The sequence below is a fragment of the Chelmon rostratus genome, chromosome 5 (assembly GCF_017976325.1).
Source record: "Chelmon rostratus isolate fCheRos1 chromosome 5, fCheRos1.pri, whole genome shotgun sequence".
Lineage (NCBI taxonomy): Eukaryota > Metazoa > Chordata > Actinopteri > Chaetodontiformes > Chaetodontidae > Chelmon > Chelmon rostratus.
Genome location: NC_055662.1, coordinates 7,943,853 through 7,959,193, shown reverse-complemented (window position 1 = coordinate 7,959,193; position 15,341 = coordinate 7,943,853). Strand labels below are relative to the sequence as shown.

General features: G+C 39.8%; 2 protein-coding genes across 2 annotated transcripts; both read right to left on the bottom strand.

The window, feature by feature from the left end:
• Nucleotides 1–280: 280 nt before the first annotated feature.
• LOC121606669 (C-C motif chemokine 19-like) lies at nucleotides 281–4,355 on the bottom strand. The gene is made up of 4 exons (XM_041937139.1): nucleotides 4,174–4,355; nucleotides 1,219–1,342; nucleotides 979–1,093; nucleotides 281–724 (listed from the first exon to the last, which is right to left on the bottom strand). Exons 1-4 carry the CDS (start codon nucleotides 4,232–4,234, stop codon nucleotides 692–694), a joined length of 333 nt encoding a protein of 110 aa, XP_041793073.1. The 5' UTR covers nucleotides 4,235–4,355; the 3' UTR covers nucleotides 281–691.
• Nucleotides 4,356–10,407: 6,052 nt separating this feature from the next.
• On the bottom strand, nucleotides 10,408–11,923 carry LOC121607049 (C-C motif chemokine 8-like). Its single transcript, XM_041937710.1, has 4 exons — nucleotides 11,767–11,923; nucleotides 11,443–11,557; nucleotides 11,204–11,317; nucleotides 10,408–11,027 (listed from the first exon to the last, which is right to left on the bottom strand). Exons 1-3 carry the CDS (start codon nucleotides 11,825–11,827, stop codon nucleotides 11,209–11,211), a joined length of 285 nt encoding a protein of 94 aa, XP_041793644.1. The 5' UTR covers nucleotides 11,828–11,923; the 3' UTR covers nucleotides 10,408–11,027; nucleotides 11,204–11,208.
• Between the last annotated feature and the right edge of the window lie 3,418 nt (nucleotides 11,924–15,341).

The following is a 15,341-nucleotide window of genomic DNA, read 5'->3' as shown; positions in this document are numbered from 1 at the left end:
ACAGGGCAACTCACCGAGTCGGTGGCCCCTACAGCTAGTTCTGTGTTGTTGACCACGATGCAGAGATGATCTCTATCATGGCAGCATGACAGATTACTGAAACTTTGCCCAATAAATATCATGTTGTGATTGAAGTGTAAACACAAACAAACCAAACCTAGAAATGAAACCAGGATTTTCTTTTGCAGCAGTGGCGAGATTAACAGAAAACAAAGATAACAACAAAGACCATTTACTAACGTTCAGTCCCAACGCAGTAAAGAGTGTCATCAGCAAAGAATGACAGATGAGCTCAGCAAGGCTTTATTTTGAGAAAGGTCAACAATCAAATAAATCCATACATTAAACTGGTGCTGCCTGAATAGTTCAGTGGTTCAGAGTTAGCTTAATGAGCTGCACACTCTTACAAATATTCACATTTTCAACATTGATATTTCTTCCACGATCATAGGTGCCCTAAAATAGAAATACCATAAGCAATATTAAGATCCTTCAGAATGTTTTATTTTTATTGCAACATGAACATCATTTTACAAAATAAAATGTCCAAATAGAGAAATGGCTCTTTAATATTAGGAGGGATCATCATGTGATTATCCTCTGTATCTATTTATTCATGCATCAGTTTGAGCCACCCCTTCTCCTCCTTGACTCGCAGTTGTTGCTGAAGGGGTCACAGGTCGCTCACAGTTTACTCCTGCCTCAGTCCGAAGCAGCGTCTGCCCTGCAGACACACAAATATTTATCATCACTGCTTCAGATTGATGTTCCTGCCCTAAAATGATGAGAGATACAGGACATACTGTATGCCTGTGGGTTGAATTTTCCAAGAAATCATGCTTGCAGGGAGCTGTTTCCCCATGCTTTCAGTCTTCATGCTGAGCTAAGCTAATCACCCAGATTTTAGCACACAATGAACTAATTTCACACCAGGCCCTTTTAAAGTGCAGAGCAGCGTAACGTTGAAAGATGAGGTACCTTGTACTTGTTTTTCTTGCAGTGCCTCTTCAGGGAGTCCACATGCCTCACCACCTCATGGACCCAGAGCTCGTCAGCAGGCACGCAGAGCTTTTTGTCACGTCTGGTCACCAAACTGCAAGAACACAAGTCGTCCAGGTCAGGCTGAGAGCGCGGTGACTTGTAAAGTATTGGAGTGTTTGTACATTGTGAGTCCCATCTGATGAGCTACACCATCCACTTCACACCACTTAAACTTACATCGTGGCATCAAGAGAGCAGCCCTGCCCGTTGATCTGCCGGCCGTAGTCTGCAATAGCATATTTGTCAATGGTCTTGTTTTTGACCGCCAAGCAGCAGTCCATGGGCATCTGCGCCAATGTCACTGAAAGACAGACAAGATCAGATTAGCAATGGATGACACTTCTCCCAAAATCCAAACTATGAGAGTCTGTTTCTTCACAGAGATATGTTTTATGCTCAGGATGTCCCAAACAGTCATCATAGGCCACAGCATCACCAAATGCATGGCTTCTGTAAGGTGCTGTCTCCCTCCTCAAGGCTTTGAAGCTCCATCAGAAGGAGAAAGCCATGCCTCTGCTAAATGAAGACTGACTGGAACATTCTGAGCATATGGATGGGCATTGCCCTATGGATAAGACAGACCAATGGCATTAAAGGCATCACCATAAGGGAGAACAACACAAGACTGCGTTATACGCAGACAATGTTTTGGTATATTTATGAACCCTCAAGCTCACTTGCTTTTGGATATACAAATATTCAGGACATAAGTTAAATATTTAGAAAACCCAGATTTTGACATTAAACTATATTCCACCAAAACAACTACAAGATAAATGTAATGTGAAAGGGGACCAGGCCACACTGAAATATTTAGGTGTATTGAATCCTAAAGACGTTTCCATATTGGCAAGGATTAATTACGATCCCCTCTTCACCAAAATAAAATCAGATATACAGAGATGGAACTCCAACCCATTCACGAGTCTTACCCAAAGAATTGGGTATCAGTAAGAATCAGTAAAAATGGACATTCTCCCACAACTCCTTTTTTTGTTTCAGGCTCTCCCTGTAGAAATCCTCACAAAGCATGATTTCCAGGTTCATTTGGCAAGGGAAAAAACCCAGAGTTAGGTTTAAAACGTTACAATTGCCAAAGGAGGAAGCAGGTATGGCTGTACCACATTTGAAAGATTATTTCTACTCAGCTCAAATTAGAATATTGATGAATTTGTGCAATCAAGACTACCATGCCAGGTGGAAAGATATTGAATTGTCACTAATTAAGGACCGTCCAATTCAGGCAATATTAGGCAATAAGGATTTAGAAAGATTTATGAACAGCATGCAAAACCCATGGATAAGATGTTAACTTAAAGTCTGGAACTTAGTCAGGGAGGAATATAAATTATTCGATCAACTAAGAATACTTATATGGTGCACCTGTTGATTTTAAGCCTAATCAACTGGACTCTAGATTTAAAAACTGGATAGCCAAATGAATAACAACATTTTACTTAATAACAAATAAGGGACAATTAAAAGATTTCAAAAACTTTAATAGATAGATAGATAGATAGATAGATAGATAGATAGACAGATAGACAGATAGATAGATAGATAGATAGATAGATAGATAGACAGATAGACAGATAGATAGATAGATAGATAGATAGACAGATAGACAGATAGATAGATAGATAGATAGATAGATAGATAGAAATTTTAGGAGCCTGTAAAAGTTAAACAAAGGTATTATGTCCAGGCTGTATAAGGGCTTTATGACAAAAAAAAAATCTCGGTCCGCAGAATATGTCAAAAACAAGTAGGAAATGAAGGTAGCTTTGAGATTTCGAAGGAGGAATGGTACAACTATTGCATCTTTCAATGGAGATACACCAACTCACATACATGGAGAGAATTTGGATGGAAGCGCCTAATTAGATTTTTTATTACCCCAAAGCAGAAAGCACACTTTACAGGAGAGGATTCAAGGTGCTGGAGACTGTGTGGGAGTCAGGATGCAAATCACTGGCATATATTCTGGGGAATAATGAGAAGGGAAGGGTATCAAATCCTGCTGTGTATATGTTGTAGATTTGATCCTCTCTGTAATTGCAAGGGAAAGCAAATTTGTAATGCTCTCATTTATCCTGTAAATAAAGAATTGAAAAAAAAAAAGAAAATACCTGAACAGTATTTCATTTACTTTGTGAACTCTTGCAATGAAGTGTTGTGTAAAAAAAAGATCTCTTTGAATCTCGACTCAATAAAAGCTCTAGTGGTGTTCAGCTATAAACTCACAAACATGCATTGTGACCTGAACTCCAGGAGGAAACAAGTGCACGATACACACATTACAACTAAACACTCCCACACAGGCACTCCCACACACTTATGAGTCACCATGGACCTAACAAAAGTTCATCATTAGCTTTTGTTACTTGACTGGGATTTTCAGCTGTTAAGTTTCACCGACAACAACGAGACGGGAAAACCGCCAGCACGCCCTGCATGAAGAAAACTCCCGTTAGCCACAGCCTCACTGTGTTTATGTTTCCTGTTGTGAAATGCTGCATGGAGTTCAGCATTAAAACACTTACTTAACTTTTAACTTTTTAAGTTATTTGACTCGATATTTACTTTATATTATACTTGATAGATTATAATGTGGTCATTCAGTTCCTTTATATTGTCATTCTGCGTTTATGGCTACTTTTGTCTGCCAGGCACCTAATAAACAACTGTGGGGTTTTTTTATTCTCTTAAAGGGTTCTTTGCGGCATACTTCCTCATCTGGATTAAGAGTCTAATGACAGACAGTGTCAAATGCGTTACAAACTTCAGACTGTAAAGCTCTTGCAGACAGAACTGGGGTTTGGACTGGAGAAATGAGACAAATAACTTAAAGACACTAAGTGCAAACTCAGAAAGATGAGTTTTCACGTCAAATAAAGGACCACACATGTGCATTAAGACTCAAATGTAGCCCCTTTGAAGAATTCGCTCTTTTCCCTGCTCACTTTGTAAACCACTACTTCCTTTTGGAGCCGTTCCAAGTGGATCTGTTCAGATAAATTACATCCTGTTTTCTAAATCAGCTCACTGATTCTGCAATGACTCAATATTCAAAGCATTACTGTTCAATTCCGACGATGAGACAAGGAGCATGCCTGAAAATCAAAAACTCACCTGTGCAGCAGGTGAAAAAGAGGATGCAGAGGAAGAGCTTGGCATCACCCCACTGAGCCATGTCTGGTAGCTGAGCTGGCGAGGTCGTCTCTTTGTCTCTCTGGAAGCTGATTGGCTGGTGAAGAGCCTATCCTGCCTTTTAGCACCTACAGTGGCAAAGGAAGTGATGTGACTGCCTCTGTCTGGTCTGGCAGCCTTTATGTACTGTGAGCCGATGGCAGACAGTGTCCACTTACTTTCACTTTTCATCTTCCTTCCCACCTCCTCTTCCTCCTCCTCCCCCATCACCCTACTCATAAGTCATTCAGCCATCACGTCCATCAAAAACTGTAAAGCTGAAACAAGCCAAAACATGTCCCTCAACCCCCTCCTGATGGGAAAAACCCCTCAATTTCAGTTCCCAGCACTTGTGAGACGCAGAGCTGAAAGGTAACAGGAACAGATTGTCAGACTTTGATAGAGGCCAATTCACAGGCACAGGAGCACTTCTCTAATCTCTGAACAAACACAAACTGCACCATTGGCTAGTGATCTAACCCTCAAATAACCACTGGCCATTTGCACATCAATAGAAGCAGGAAACAGAAATAGAATCATTAAAAGCTCTATGTAATTCAAATTCATACAGTATTTTGTATGTATATTTTGTTTGTATGTATTTTCGGAAAACAGTCTTAAAGATCTTTTTTTATTGTCCCGACGGAGCATTTTTGGCTTCTCATCTCCTCAGAAAAAACTCTTTTCATGTGGGAGGTACAGAACTCAATGTGGCTTTATATGATAAACCAGTGTTCATTGACGCATTTCCTATGTTTGTTTTTTAAAGTCATATGGTAAAGCTATCACAGTCCATGGTCAGACAGAAAACAGTCGTCTAGCAGAGCCATCAAGGCGTCAGCTATAAATGAGCTGTGGTCAGAGATATTGGATTTTACTGATGAAGAAGTTCATTTATTTTACTGTAAACAGAACTAAACTAATATTGAACTTTGACTAACTTCTCAGGAAAGTCTGGTTCTGCTTTTACTTGTTAGCCACAAACACACTTGACCTCAACGCAGTATTGATGTCAATGATAAATTATTAGGTATTACACGAGCAAAATGATTAGACAAAACTGAATGTGGCAATGCTGAAACTCAGGACATCTTTTAAAATCCAGAAGGTGGCTTCCATCCTAGTAAGCCTTGCACAAAACTTTCCTTCAGACTTTTCGTGAGTAATCAGTTAGTGTCTCGATGATAAGGACCTATTTTGGGAATGTCTGACCCATCAAGAACTGCAAGTTTTGTAGGAATTCTTAAAGCTGCAATGTGTAGGAATTGGCCACCTGTTGAACTCCAAACAAATAGGGGGCAACATTTCACCAGAATAACCGCTAACTGCTGCTTAACTATAGCTATCATTTGCTAATTTGCTCATTTGCAGGCAGACCCAACGCATGTAGCTTCAGTGCCAGCTTGTCTGGGATGACGGTGTTGAAAGCTGAGCTAAAGTCTACAAATAGCATCCTGACGTAGGTGTTGGGCTGCTGCAGGTGGGTCAGGGCTGCGTGCAGGGTGATGGAGACAGCATCCTCTGTGGACCGATTCCCTCTGTAGGCGAAGTGAAGGCTGTCTAGGTCCGATGATGTACCTGAGAATAATCCGCTCAAAACACTTCATGATTACCGGGGTCAGAGCAACAGGCGGGTAGTCATTCGGGCAGGTGATGGATGTCTTCTTAGGTACTGGAATGATGGTGGAGGACTTGAGGCACTCAGGAAGAAGAAGCGGCACTGGAAACAGAACTGGAGCTGAGTAAATAGGCAATAGAACTATAACGCAGGCACAACACAAGGTTCACAACTCAAATGCACGACTCAGACACTCGACTGTAAACAAAAGGCTCCAGGCCGATTTATTAACAAAATAAGGATTCTCTCAAAACAGTGGAAATTCAGGGTGTTCAAAATACAAAAGTACAACAAAAAGCACTAAGGATATTCTCTAGAAAAACAAACCAAAGACTCTTTTCTCAACACTAAGTTTTCAAGGACCAAACACTGGATGTATCACAGGGGAGCACAAGACAGGGGAAACGCAGACAATATGTACACGAGGTAACAAGGAACGGGTGGAGACAATCAGGGCGGGGCAGAAAATCAGTGTTATAATAAAGTGTTTCAATGAGTGCCCTATAAAGGGTTAAATATTGCCGAAATTACATTTGTATATTATTAATCTGCAGCAGCAAATAGGTTCATCATCATCATCCAAGTCACAGAATAAGACATCCAGCCTGGCAAAACAATATTTGCTGATAGTGACAAAAGCATGATTTAACTTTTGTGCGGTATGGGCACTTGGTTACAGTTAGGGAAAGATTATGCTCTTGGTAAACTATTGATATGCAAACTTTATCATAGCATGACTTAAGTACAGCAATATGATTTACGTATAATTGATCTCTCTCTCTGCATCAATAAAGGGTGGGACTGTACAACAATTACTGGAAGAGGGGAGGGTTATCTATTTTTTCCTTTAGTTGAAGGGAGAGTACAGTGACTTACTCTTATGTGGAAGACAAGTGACCCCCCCCCCCCCCCCCCCCCCCCCCCCCGAAAAACATTGTTTCCAGTGAACTATACCACCTCATTTGCAAGTGTCTGCAAAGAAGCACTTTCTCTTCCACACTTACTGTATTGGGGAAGTTGACAACAATAGGACTGAGCTGTGGTCTCTTTATGTTGACATAAAATGAACCAACATTTCATTTGTCTGCTATCAGATGAGCTTCTGCGTCTGCCTGATTGCATCATCAGACACAGTTGTTTTACTGTTACTTCAGTCACACGTTGTGGGTGCCAATGGAGCATTTACAGAGAAACTTTCTGTTTCTTGGAAAACATCAGTTGCACTCTTCCTTAACTGTCTGTGTTTTTTACTATCTTGTACTTTCCCTGCTAAAGCAATTACAGGAAAATAAAAAAAAGTTGATGGACCTGAAGTATTGCCTGTAGGAGGAAAACCTGGCAGGAATCCAGACAGCAGGGAGTTATCCAGCCAAGTGTTATAGGAGTGAGCATGCTATTGCATACTGAGCTGACATGAGAGGACATGTTTTACCTTCCCTAAGGTGTCGTTGAAGACTGTTTAATAGAGTATTTTACAATAATCGCTGTGCTAACATAAATTCAAGCCATTTATGTATTTAATCAACATGGTTTCTGGGTAAAATTACACTTATATATGAAATGATGTTAATTTAAATTAATTTAAAAATACTAAAGATATTTTGGCCTCTTGGGGAAGTGCAACAATTAGTAAACACAACATTAACATATTATCACCTTATGAACAAGTCAGACAGCTGCTTGTTTCAATTGCTCCCTTACACGTCTGGGAGACTCGGCACAATATCATCATTCACATGCAGTTTCTGCTCACCTGGTAAAGATGTGTCCAATATTCAAACTCTTTTTTGTTCTCCACCAACTCCTGCTATAAAATATATGTGGCTCTTTAACAGCTAAATGGCTCACTGTGTTGGAAAACAGCTGCTTAAAACAGCTGAAAATGACACAGATGAGAGTGATGAGAGTGAACCAAAGCAGCAAAGATGCAGAACATAAAAGCCAAACAATGATAAAACGCTCCGTCGAGCTCGTGAGAACTGCAAAGTCAGCCGATAATTCTCTGTGCTTTTGTCACTGCAAGAGACCTCTTTCACTTTATGTAGTCATCTGACCCATTGTTCCACCCGTAGTGAAAACATGTTGATTGGAGAGGCTTTAATATTCATTTATCAAAAAAAAAAAATCAGTTTTCTTGCAACCCCATTTGAAAATAAGTGGACTGTCAAAACAGACCAGGCTGACTGAACTGAACTACAAAACTTTTTGTAAAACAACTGTGAAATAAATGTAAATGTGTGGAGTAACGGGTACTACATCTTCTCCTGAAAATTTGCTGTTATACAATACATGAATGACAATAAGTGAACCATCTTTATAGATTAAATGAACTGTACATAAGTACTTAAAATGAACTCTACCTCATCCAGCTGCAACACTCAAATGTTGCTTAATGACAATTAATCTTTCATGACAATCCAATAATACATTACTATATATACGTATATATGTATTACTCTGTACACTCTGAAAGGAATCCGATACATAATGAATGCTTTTGCTTTTACTAAAAGTTATGTGTGTGTGGCTCATAAAGGACATTGAGAATTTTTGGGTGGTCTGCGACCCCACGTGCACTGTGGGAAACTCCACAGGATGTTCTTGGATTATAGGAGCCTTGTTTTGTGTCCTTGAGGACAATTTGTGGCTGTGAGCCCTGAGACATTGTGCTGTCATGCGGTCAAATGGCCAAAGGAATTTGGAAGCATTTTCTGTTCTCAAATGCTCTTGCATCTTGCAGCTTTCAATATTAGCTTCTTCTCATAAATGTTCTGAATTAATATCAAGTAAGTAGACAACACTGAATACAGGATGTACACTGAAATTGGCTTCTGTTAATGTCTTGTATCATGCATATTGTTACATGTATTTTGATTATTGTTTGACAAAAATACATTAAAATACATTTTCAATACATACAACAGGAGAGGCTACCTTAAATCTTAACCTTAAATTCCTTCAAAGGTATCTCAACCCCACCATAAATCTCATGTAAACTCAGTATCTCTTCAACCTGTTCATCTAACCCTACATGCAGCCTCTGTTTTCCTGAACAGAAACAGAAACCAGGGACAAAGTCTGCGACTCAAAGCAGATGACTGTTGCTGTGCCGGGCAGTTCCCTTGTGTGTCCACTCCCTGAGTGGAAAAGTGTCATGAGGGAAGAGAGAGCTCAGCACTCTGCAGATTAAGAAAACACATGTATACAAAACACAAACAAGTGAAGGGAACACCTTTAACTGCTTTGACATCACATATGTCACATTCAGAAAAAAAAAACACGCGCAAACTGGCAATCACATTCAGTCATTTGACAAAACGTATATGCTGCTTAAAGGATTCAAACGCAGAGACGCTGTTGTTTCCAAGAGACATTGAAATCCAGCAATTTGATGAGCTCCACCATTTATTAATGGTGCTGGAAAATGAGCAAAATTATACTGTTAACTCAAGATTTCCCCGTACTTGCCTGTTACAGGGCTTTCGACCGTATCACACAGTCTTCAGCAGCCGATGTAAAGCTCAGAATAATGCAAAGATGGAATATCTATAGTTCTGAGATCAGCGAACAGAACTTTATCTGCTGATGAAGACCATGTGAGGTGGACAATAGCTTCAGAACAAGTGAGCGGACCTTCAGCTGAGATTGTCTTTTCAAATGTTTCTTTCACTTTTAACCTTCTGATTCCAACATTATATTGGTGCAGCTATTGGCTGCACACCTGGAAACCCCTCAAAACTTCTGTTGTTGTATGCAATCTGTAGAATTTCTGTTCTTTCTTATGTTTTCTGTGGTTTCAATGTATTTATGTCATGTATATGTTGTCATACTGTGCTCATTTTCATTCACTTTATGTCATTTGCTTGTGTTTTCTTGAGCTGCTGTGCTCTGAACTCTCCTGGTTGTCGTGGGAAATTGAGCATCGTGTCAGTTCACACTTGCAATAGCTGATCGGTATCAGCTGCTTCATTCATGCTTCATCATCAGTGACTTATGTCAGCTGTTTGACTACCAGGTGTAACATCCAGTCATATTCATGGGTGGTGAGTGAGGTATATAATCAGATGAATCAAACATCAAACATATGTTAGATTAAGCATGATAAGAGGTAAACAGTGTTGTTTTTGGCTGTGCATTTCTTGACCGCTTACCCGTTATTGACTTTCCCAGTTTTGTGATCATCTGTTAATATACTATTTTTAGCTTATCTTAGTGTACTTTGAGTATTTTATTTTGGTTTATTCATTCACTATACTTTTATTTGCTGGATCTTCTTTTAAATGTGGTGCATGTTTTGTTTTAAAGGTGCCGTATAAATAAAGTTCATTATTATTATTATTTGTAGCAGTGCTAGTTATTTTTAGTGTCCCTGACTGAAAGTGTGTAAATTATGATAACATACAAGCATAGCACTGCTGAAAAGTGGGTACATCTTTTTAAAATGTCATTAATTTGGAAACATATTTGCATTGATGAAATAAAAATAGGAAGAACAAGATTCATGTGTGTTTTGATTCATGTGATGTGTTTCAGTTTTAATGAAACGCAGCAACTAAAAGTTCCAAAACATTATCAAGCTTTATTTTAGAATAACTCTCAACAATACACACACAAATCATTTCAACATTTTGTACAAATTTTGACTGAAACAGCATTGAAATTTTAGAACATGATCAAATGAAACGTGAACACAGTTTGTTGACCATCATTTCATGAAATGTTCCACATGCACCTTTAGAGTCTTATGCTAAAAACAAAAAGAAACAACAGGGTTTCACTCTCACTGTTAGTTAAAGACTTTAACTTTTGGGTGAACCAAGGCAAACTTGATTGTCATGTCTTTGTACATTTCACTCACAGGGATAATAAAAAGCAAAGAGAAAAAGAGGAGAGTTTTGCACCACAGTCACCACAACTGAGAAGAAACATATGCAGAACTGTACATTTAGCCACTTCCTTATTCACAGGCATGAATGCTCATACAATACATCGCCATACATAAGATGAAGTGACGATTCCTCACTGATCTTAAAGATCTGATCCTCTACAGTACAACATGGCCATTCTGACACTCTGAACAGAAGTGGAAGTGATTCTAGCTTCTGTCTTCAGCTCTCAGTTCAGAGTTGGCCATTCTTGATCTTCAGTCATCTTTTCCCAGAGCTGCTTCTCTCTACATCTGCAAAACAGAAGTGTGGTGATGAGCCAGTCCAAGCTTGAGGCTTTGAAAGTAAAACATTTTAGGAATGATTTCCACATTACTGTTGAAAAAATAAACAAAAAGGTGCAAAAAGCCTTTCATTGGTTTTAAAGCTCAGGCAAAAAAGTTTTTTTTTTTTTTTAAGTATAATTTACCTGATTTATTGATGTCCCTGTTTTTTCTTTTCCAGAAAATCAATGTAACTTTTCACCCATGGCAGCTCGCTGTGGTGGGAGACGCACAGTGTTTTTCCAACCTTTGTAATGAACCTGCAAAAGCAGATGAGAGACAGAGAGGTGAGATTAGGCTGCAGACTACAGAGCTGAACATCCACATTTACCCACTTCCATTAATCTTTCTGCTTTTACATGTTTTACACACAGTTGCCACTTACGCAGTAGCACCGATGTCGCAACCCTTCCCAGCATCCTGAATGATGTAGCTGTCAAGGATTTGAATTGGCAAACGCCTTTTAGTGGTCGTCAGACAGCAGTCCACCACAATCTCAGCTGCAGGAAGAAGGAGAGACAAATTCATCAGGTGTGTAGAATGGGTTCAGGATAAAATCAATAGAGAGGTGGATTTCTGTTCAAAAAGCTAAAAATCTGGTGTGCATGGCAGGTGAAGAGGTCAGATTTATTGAACCTGAAAAATCACACACACCTTACACCTGAGAGGTGTTACTGCTACTACTACTACTACTACTACTACTACTTACCTGCTACAAACCCAAAGCAGATGACACCCAGCAGGAACAGAACTGCAACTCGAGAGGCCATGTCTGCGTTTCTTCGTAGGTGTGCGCTCAGGTTGGCTGCTTCAGTGAGTCTCTTCAGGAGCGTGAAGGTGCTGCTGTGAGGAGGAGAGCTGCAGGTGTATTTATACCTATACAAGAGAAAGTGAAAGCGTGAGCTTTGCACATTGACTGGAAATCGTGAAAAGTTGGCACCGGACTCACGCGTGCCCAGTCAATTATCTTGTCAGTTCTCCTCTCTCTATGGTTTCTTGCCAAAATCCTCCTGTTTTCAGAGGCTTCCCTGAGGCGGCTTTTTATCCCGGCATTCATCTTTCATGTCAAATACCTTCCGTGCTTCGTACAATCCATGCATGCATTGCAATGAGAGCCGTCCATTTATTAGCACTAGCACAATAAAAACAAGGCAAAGCATGTTTTTTTCTATTTTGCATTAGCTGTCAATATTTAGTAATTTTCAAAATCTTTACATTTCATTATTTTGCAAGCCAATGAATTGCAAGGATTCTGTGTTTCCCTCAGAAAATTCCTCTTGTCATTCGACCATTACTTTTGATTAATGTCAGTCAGTGCACATGTTGCATAATTCCCTGCTTGTGCAAAGTCAACAGTAAAGTACACTGACCTCTTACTGACTGCCTGATGTGCAGTGGCAGGGGTATAATATGCAGCCTAATGTTCACAATGAGCTGAAGTGTCCATTTTAGTGTCAGCATTGAAAGGAGCTAAAGTGTCACTTGAACTGAAATCACTGACAGGAAATTAAGTCTCAGTTGAACAGTAAGAGATAAAAATAATAGAACTATCAGTGTGAATGTATGCGCAGAAAGCCTAAGTATCTGCACTTTAAACATGCAAGTGTCAACTGCTATGCAAGCACTGACAGCAGTGTAAGAGCTGAAAGCAGTTGAACTGTCAGTCGCAGGTTTGAAAGGTGCAGCGGTAGCTCTGCAACTGCATATCTGCTCTCAAATCAAAAGGCAAACATATCAAACTAAGACCTGCCTGCAAGTGTAATTAGAGGTTTTATTGCCTATTTGACTGTCCTATAAGGACATAGAGAGAAAGTCTTAATCCCGCATTTCTTAAAGTGATATCAGTGGGATGACAGTCGTTTGGGGATTTTTCCTGGAATGCATGCAGGCATCACTTGAGTCTGTGTGAACAGTGTCTGTCTGAGTGTTTATGCTTGTGTGTGCATGCATCCAAGTTCAAGATTACAATCTGCAAGTGTGGGTGTTGTCGAGCAACAGGAGACAAACTTTTCCCGCCAGAAGCATAAGAATTGCCAAGTGTGGTGCAACCGTTCGAGCTGTGAGGGGCCATGAGGGTAAACTTATTTCACAGAAAGTTCCGTCTTCTTATTTTGGCTGATTTCCTGTCAGACAGTTATGGTCTGTTTCCACTGTCTCCACAGACAGATGTGCAGTGGTCCAAAATGAATTTATATCTTTTTCTCAAAGGAATGGTTGATTTTATTCATGTATTTATTTATTTATTTATTCTCCAGAGAGTGCGAGAAGATCAATATCAGTCTCATGTCTGTAGCTATAATCAATCTTTTCACTAATTTCATTAATGCGTCAAATGACTGTGTGTAATATGATCAGATCATCAGAGATTTACAAAGCTGTTAAGAGCCAGACATTTTTCTCAGGAGTTGGTGGAGACCAAAAACAGAGTACTTAAATGGGGAGTGACTGTTGGGTTGCCATTCGCCAGGCAGCCAGAGACATGAGTCCAAATGAATGCTAATGTTACTACAGCCAGTATCTGCTGGTTGTGTAAAACTGAACGCTAACAAGTTCGCTATATCAACTTTAGCGTGTTAGCGTTTGGTTCACAGCTTTTTGACGTTATTTTAGGTGCAGCGCCGGAGTGAGGTGTGCCTGTTGTAGTGTTGAACTTAAGCAGATGGAGACAGACGGAGACATTTCCATCAATGTATAGGTTAAACAACTGGGATACAATAAGCTATGTTATTGATAGGAGCATTAAAGTTGTTGGCCTAGTCTTGCTTTTTACCTCTGAACAGAGCCAGGTTACACTGAGATAACTGACTTCAAGCCTGGACGTAAAGGAAAAGTTCCATATTTTGGGAAACAGTCCACACTTAGACTTAGACCCTCTGTGTTGCTGAGAGCTGGATGAGAAGCTGGAAACTGGGGTAAAGAGCTACAGTCTGGTTCCGTCCAATGGTAACAAATCCTTCTATAAGCACCTCCAAAGCTCACTAATAAACATGCTGTGTAAAAACATGTAGTGCTTTTACCGGGTATTATGTGCAAGACTGTTTCTTGAGCAGGTGCGAGAACTTCCAGGCAACCAGCAGCAGGAGGTTGCACAACATGTCAAACTACTCCTTTAGCACACAGACGAGATGAGAGTGATGATCCTTTTTACCACTAACAATCTGTTTTTTTTTTTAATTCTTGAAATTATTGTGACTTTGCTATAATGCTGACCCTCTACAGCAGACTTCCACACATGTAGTGTGTAATATGTTATCTTCCATGTCTGCATGTGTGGCTCACTGGCAGCATTCAAAAAAGAAGGAGAGATGCATTTACAAATGACTCACTGAAAAGTCAGTTTTATGGCTTTTTTTTCTCTTGACTCACAGAAGAATGGCTCTTTTCATAGTTGAACATCTGACCAGTGAGGAAATGAACAACAGAAACCCCCCCCCATCCCCGACCACTGAAGATTTCTATTGTAAATACTGCTAAAGGAATTAACTTGCACATGCTCCAGCAGTCAGATAATACCTGAACAGGCAGTTATGTCAACATACTGCATGGGGTTGCGTGATTGTTGATTTCTTGTAGATGGAGGGCAGCGATCTGAATCTGGATGTCTCAGAGCGAAACAAAGTGAAGGTTTGGACTGAAGCACGTTCACTAACTTAGATTTGACATGCAAAAGGTTTCCCTTTTTACTCGTCAGCTGTTTCGGTCTTTGGCTTTGTTCCTAATAAAACGGTTTGGGGAAAAATGAAGTTGTACTTCTGTTTCAGCGACAGTACACCTCACAGATGATTCTGGTAGATAAATGACTGGATTTTGAGCTTCAAGATGAAAGTTTTGTTCATCATTGCAGAATTAAGGATTAAGGAAAGACTAAATTTAGCAATTACACTCATTGCCTCAGAAATGTTTCCACTGCATATCCATGGCTAGACATCCACAGCATCCGTATCACCATCCTGAATTCAGGACAAGATTTGCTTTGTTTTTATTCCCACACATCACATTTTGTATATCCAGATCACACCACAATCGTACTTTTCCTGTGACACTAACAGTGACTCATGCACATCTTCTGTGGATGAAATGAATAAATCACTGATGGCTGTAAACTGACATACTGAACCCGAGATCAAATCGATGGAGGGAATGAAAGTGAAGCTTGAAAGATTGGCAAATATCTGCAGAAATCACCTCACAAAAACCTTTGGGGGTCCACTCTACACTGTGCTTCAGAGATCACGCCTCAATCAAACTGTTACCAGCATCACAAAATGTTTCATCCTGGATTGT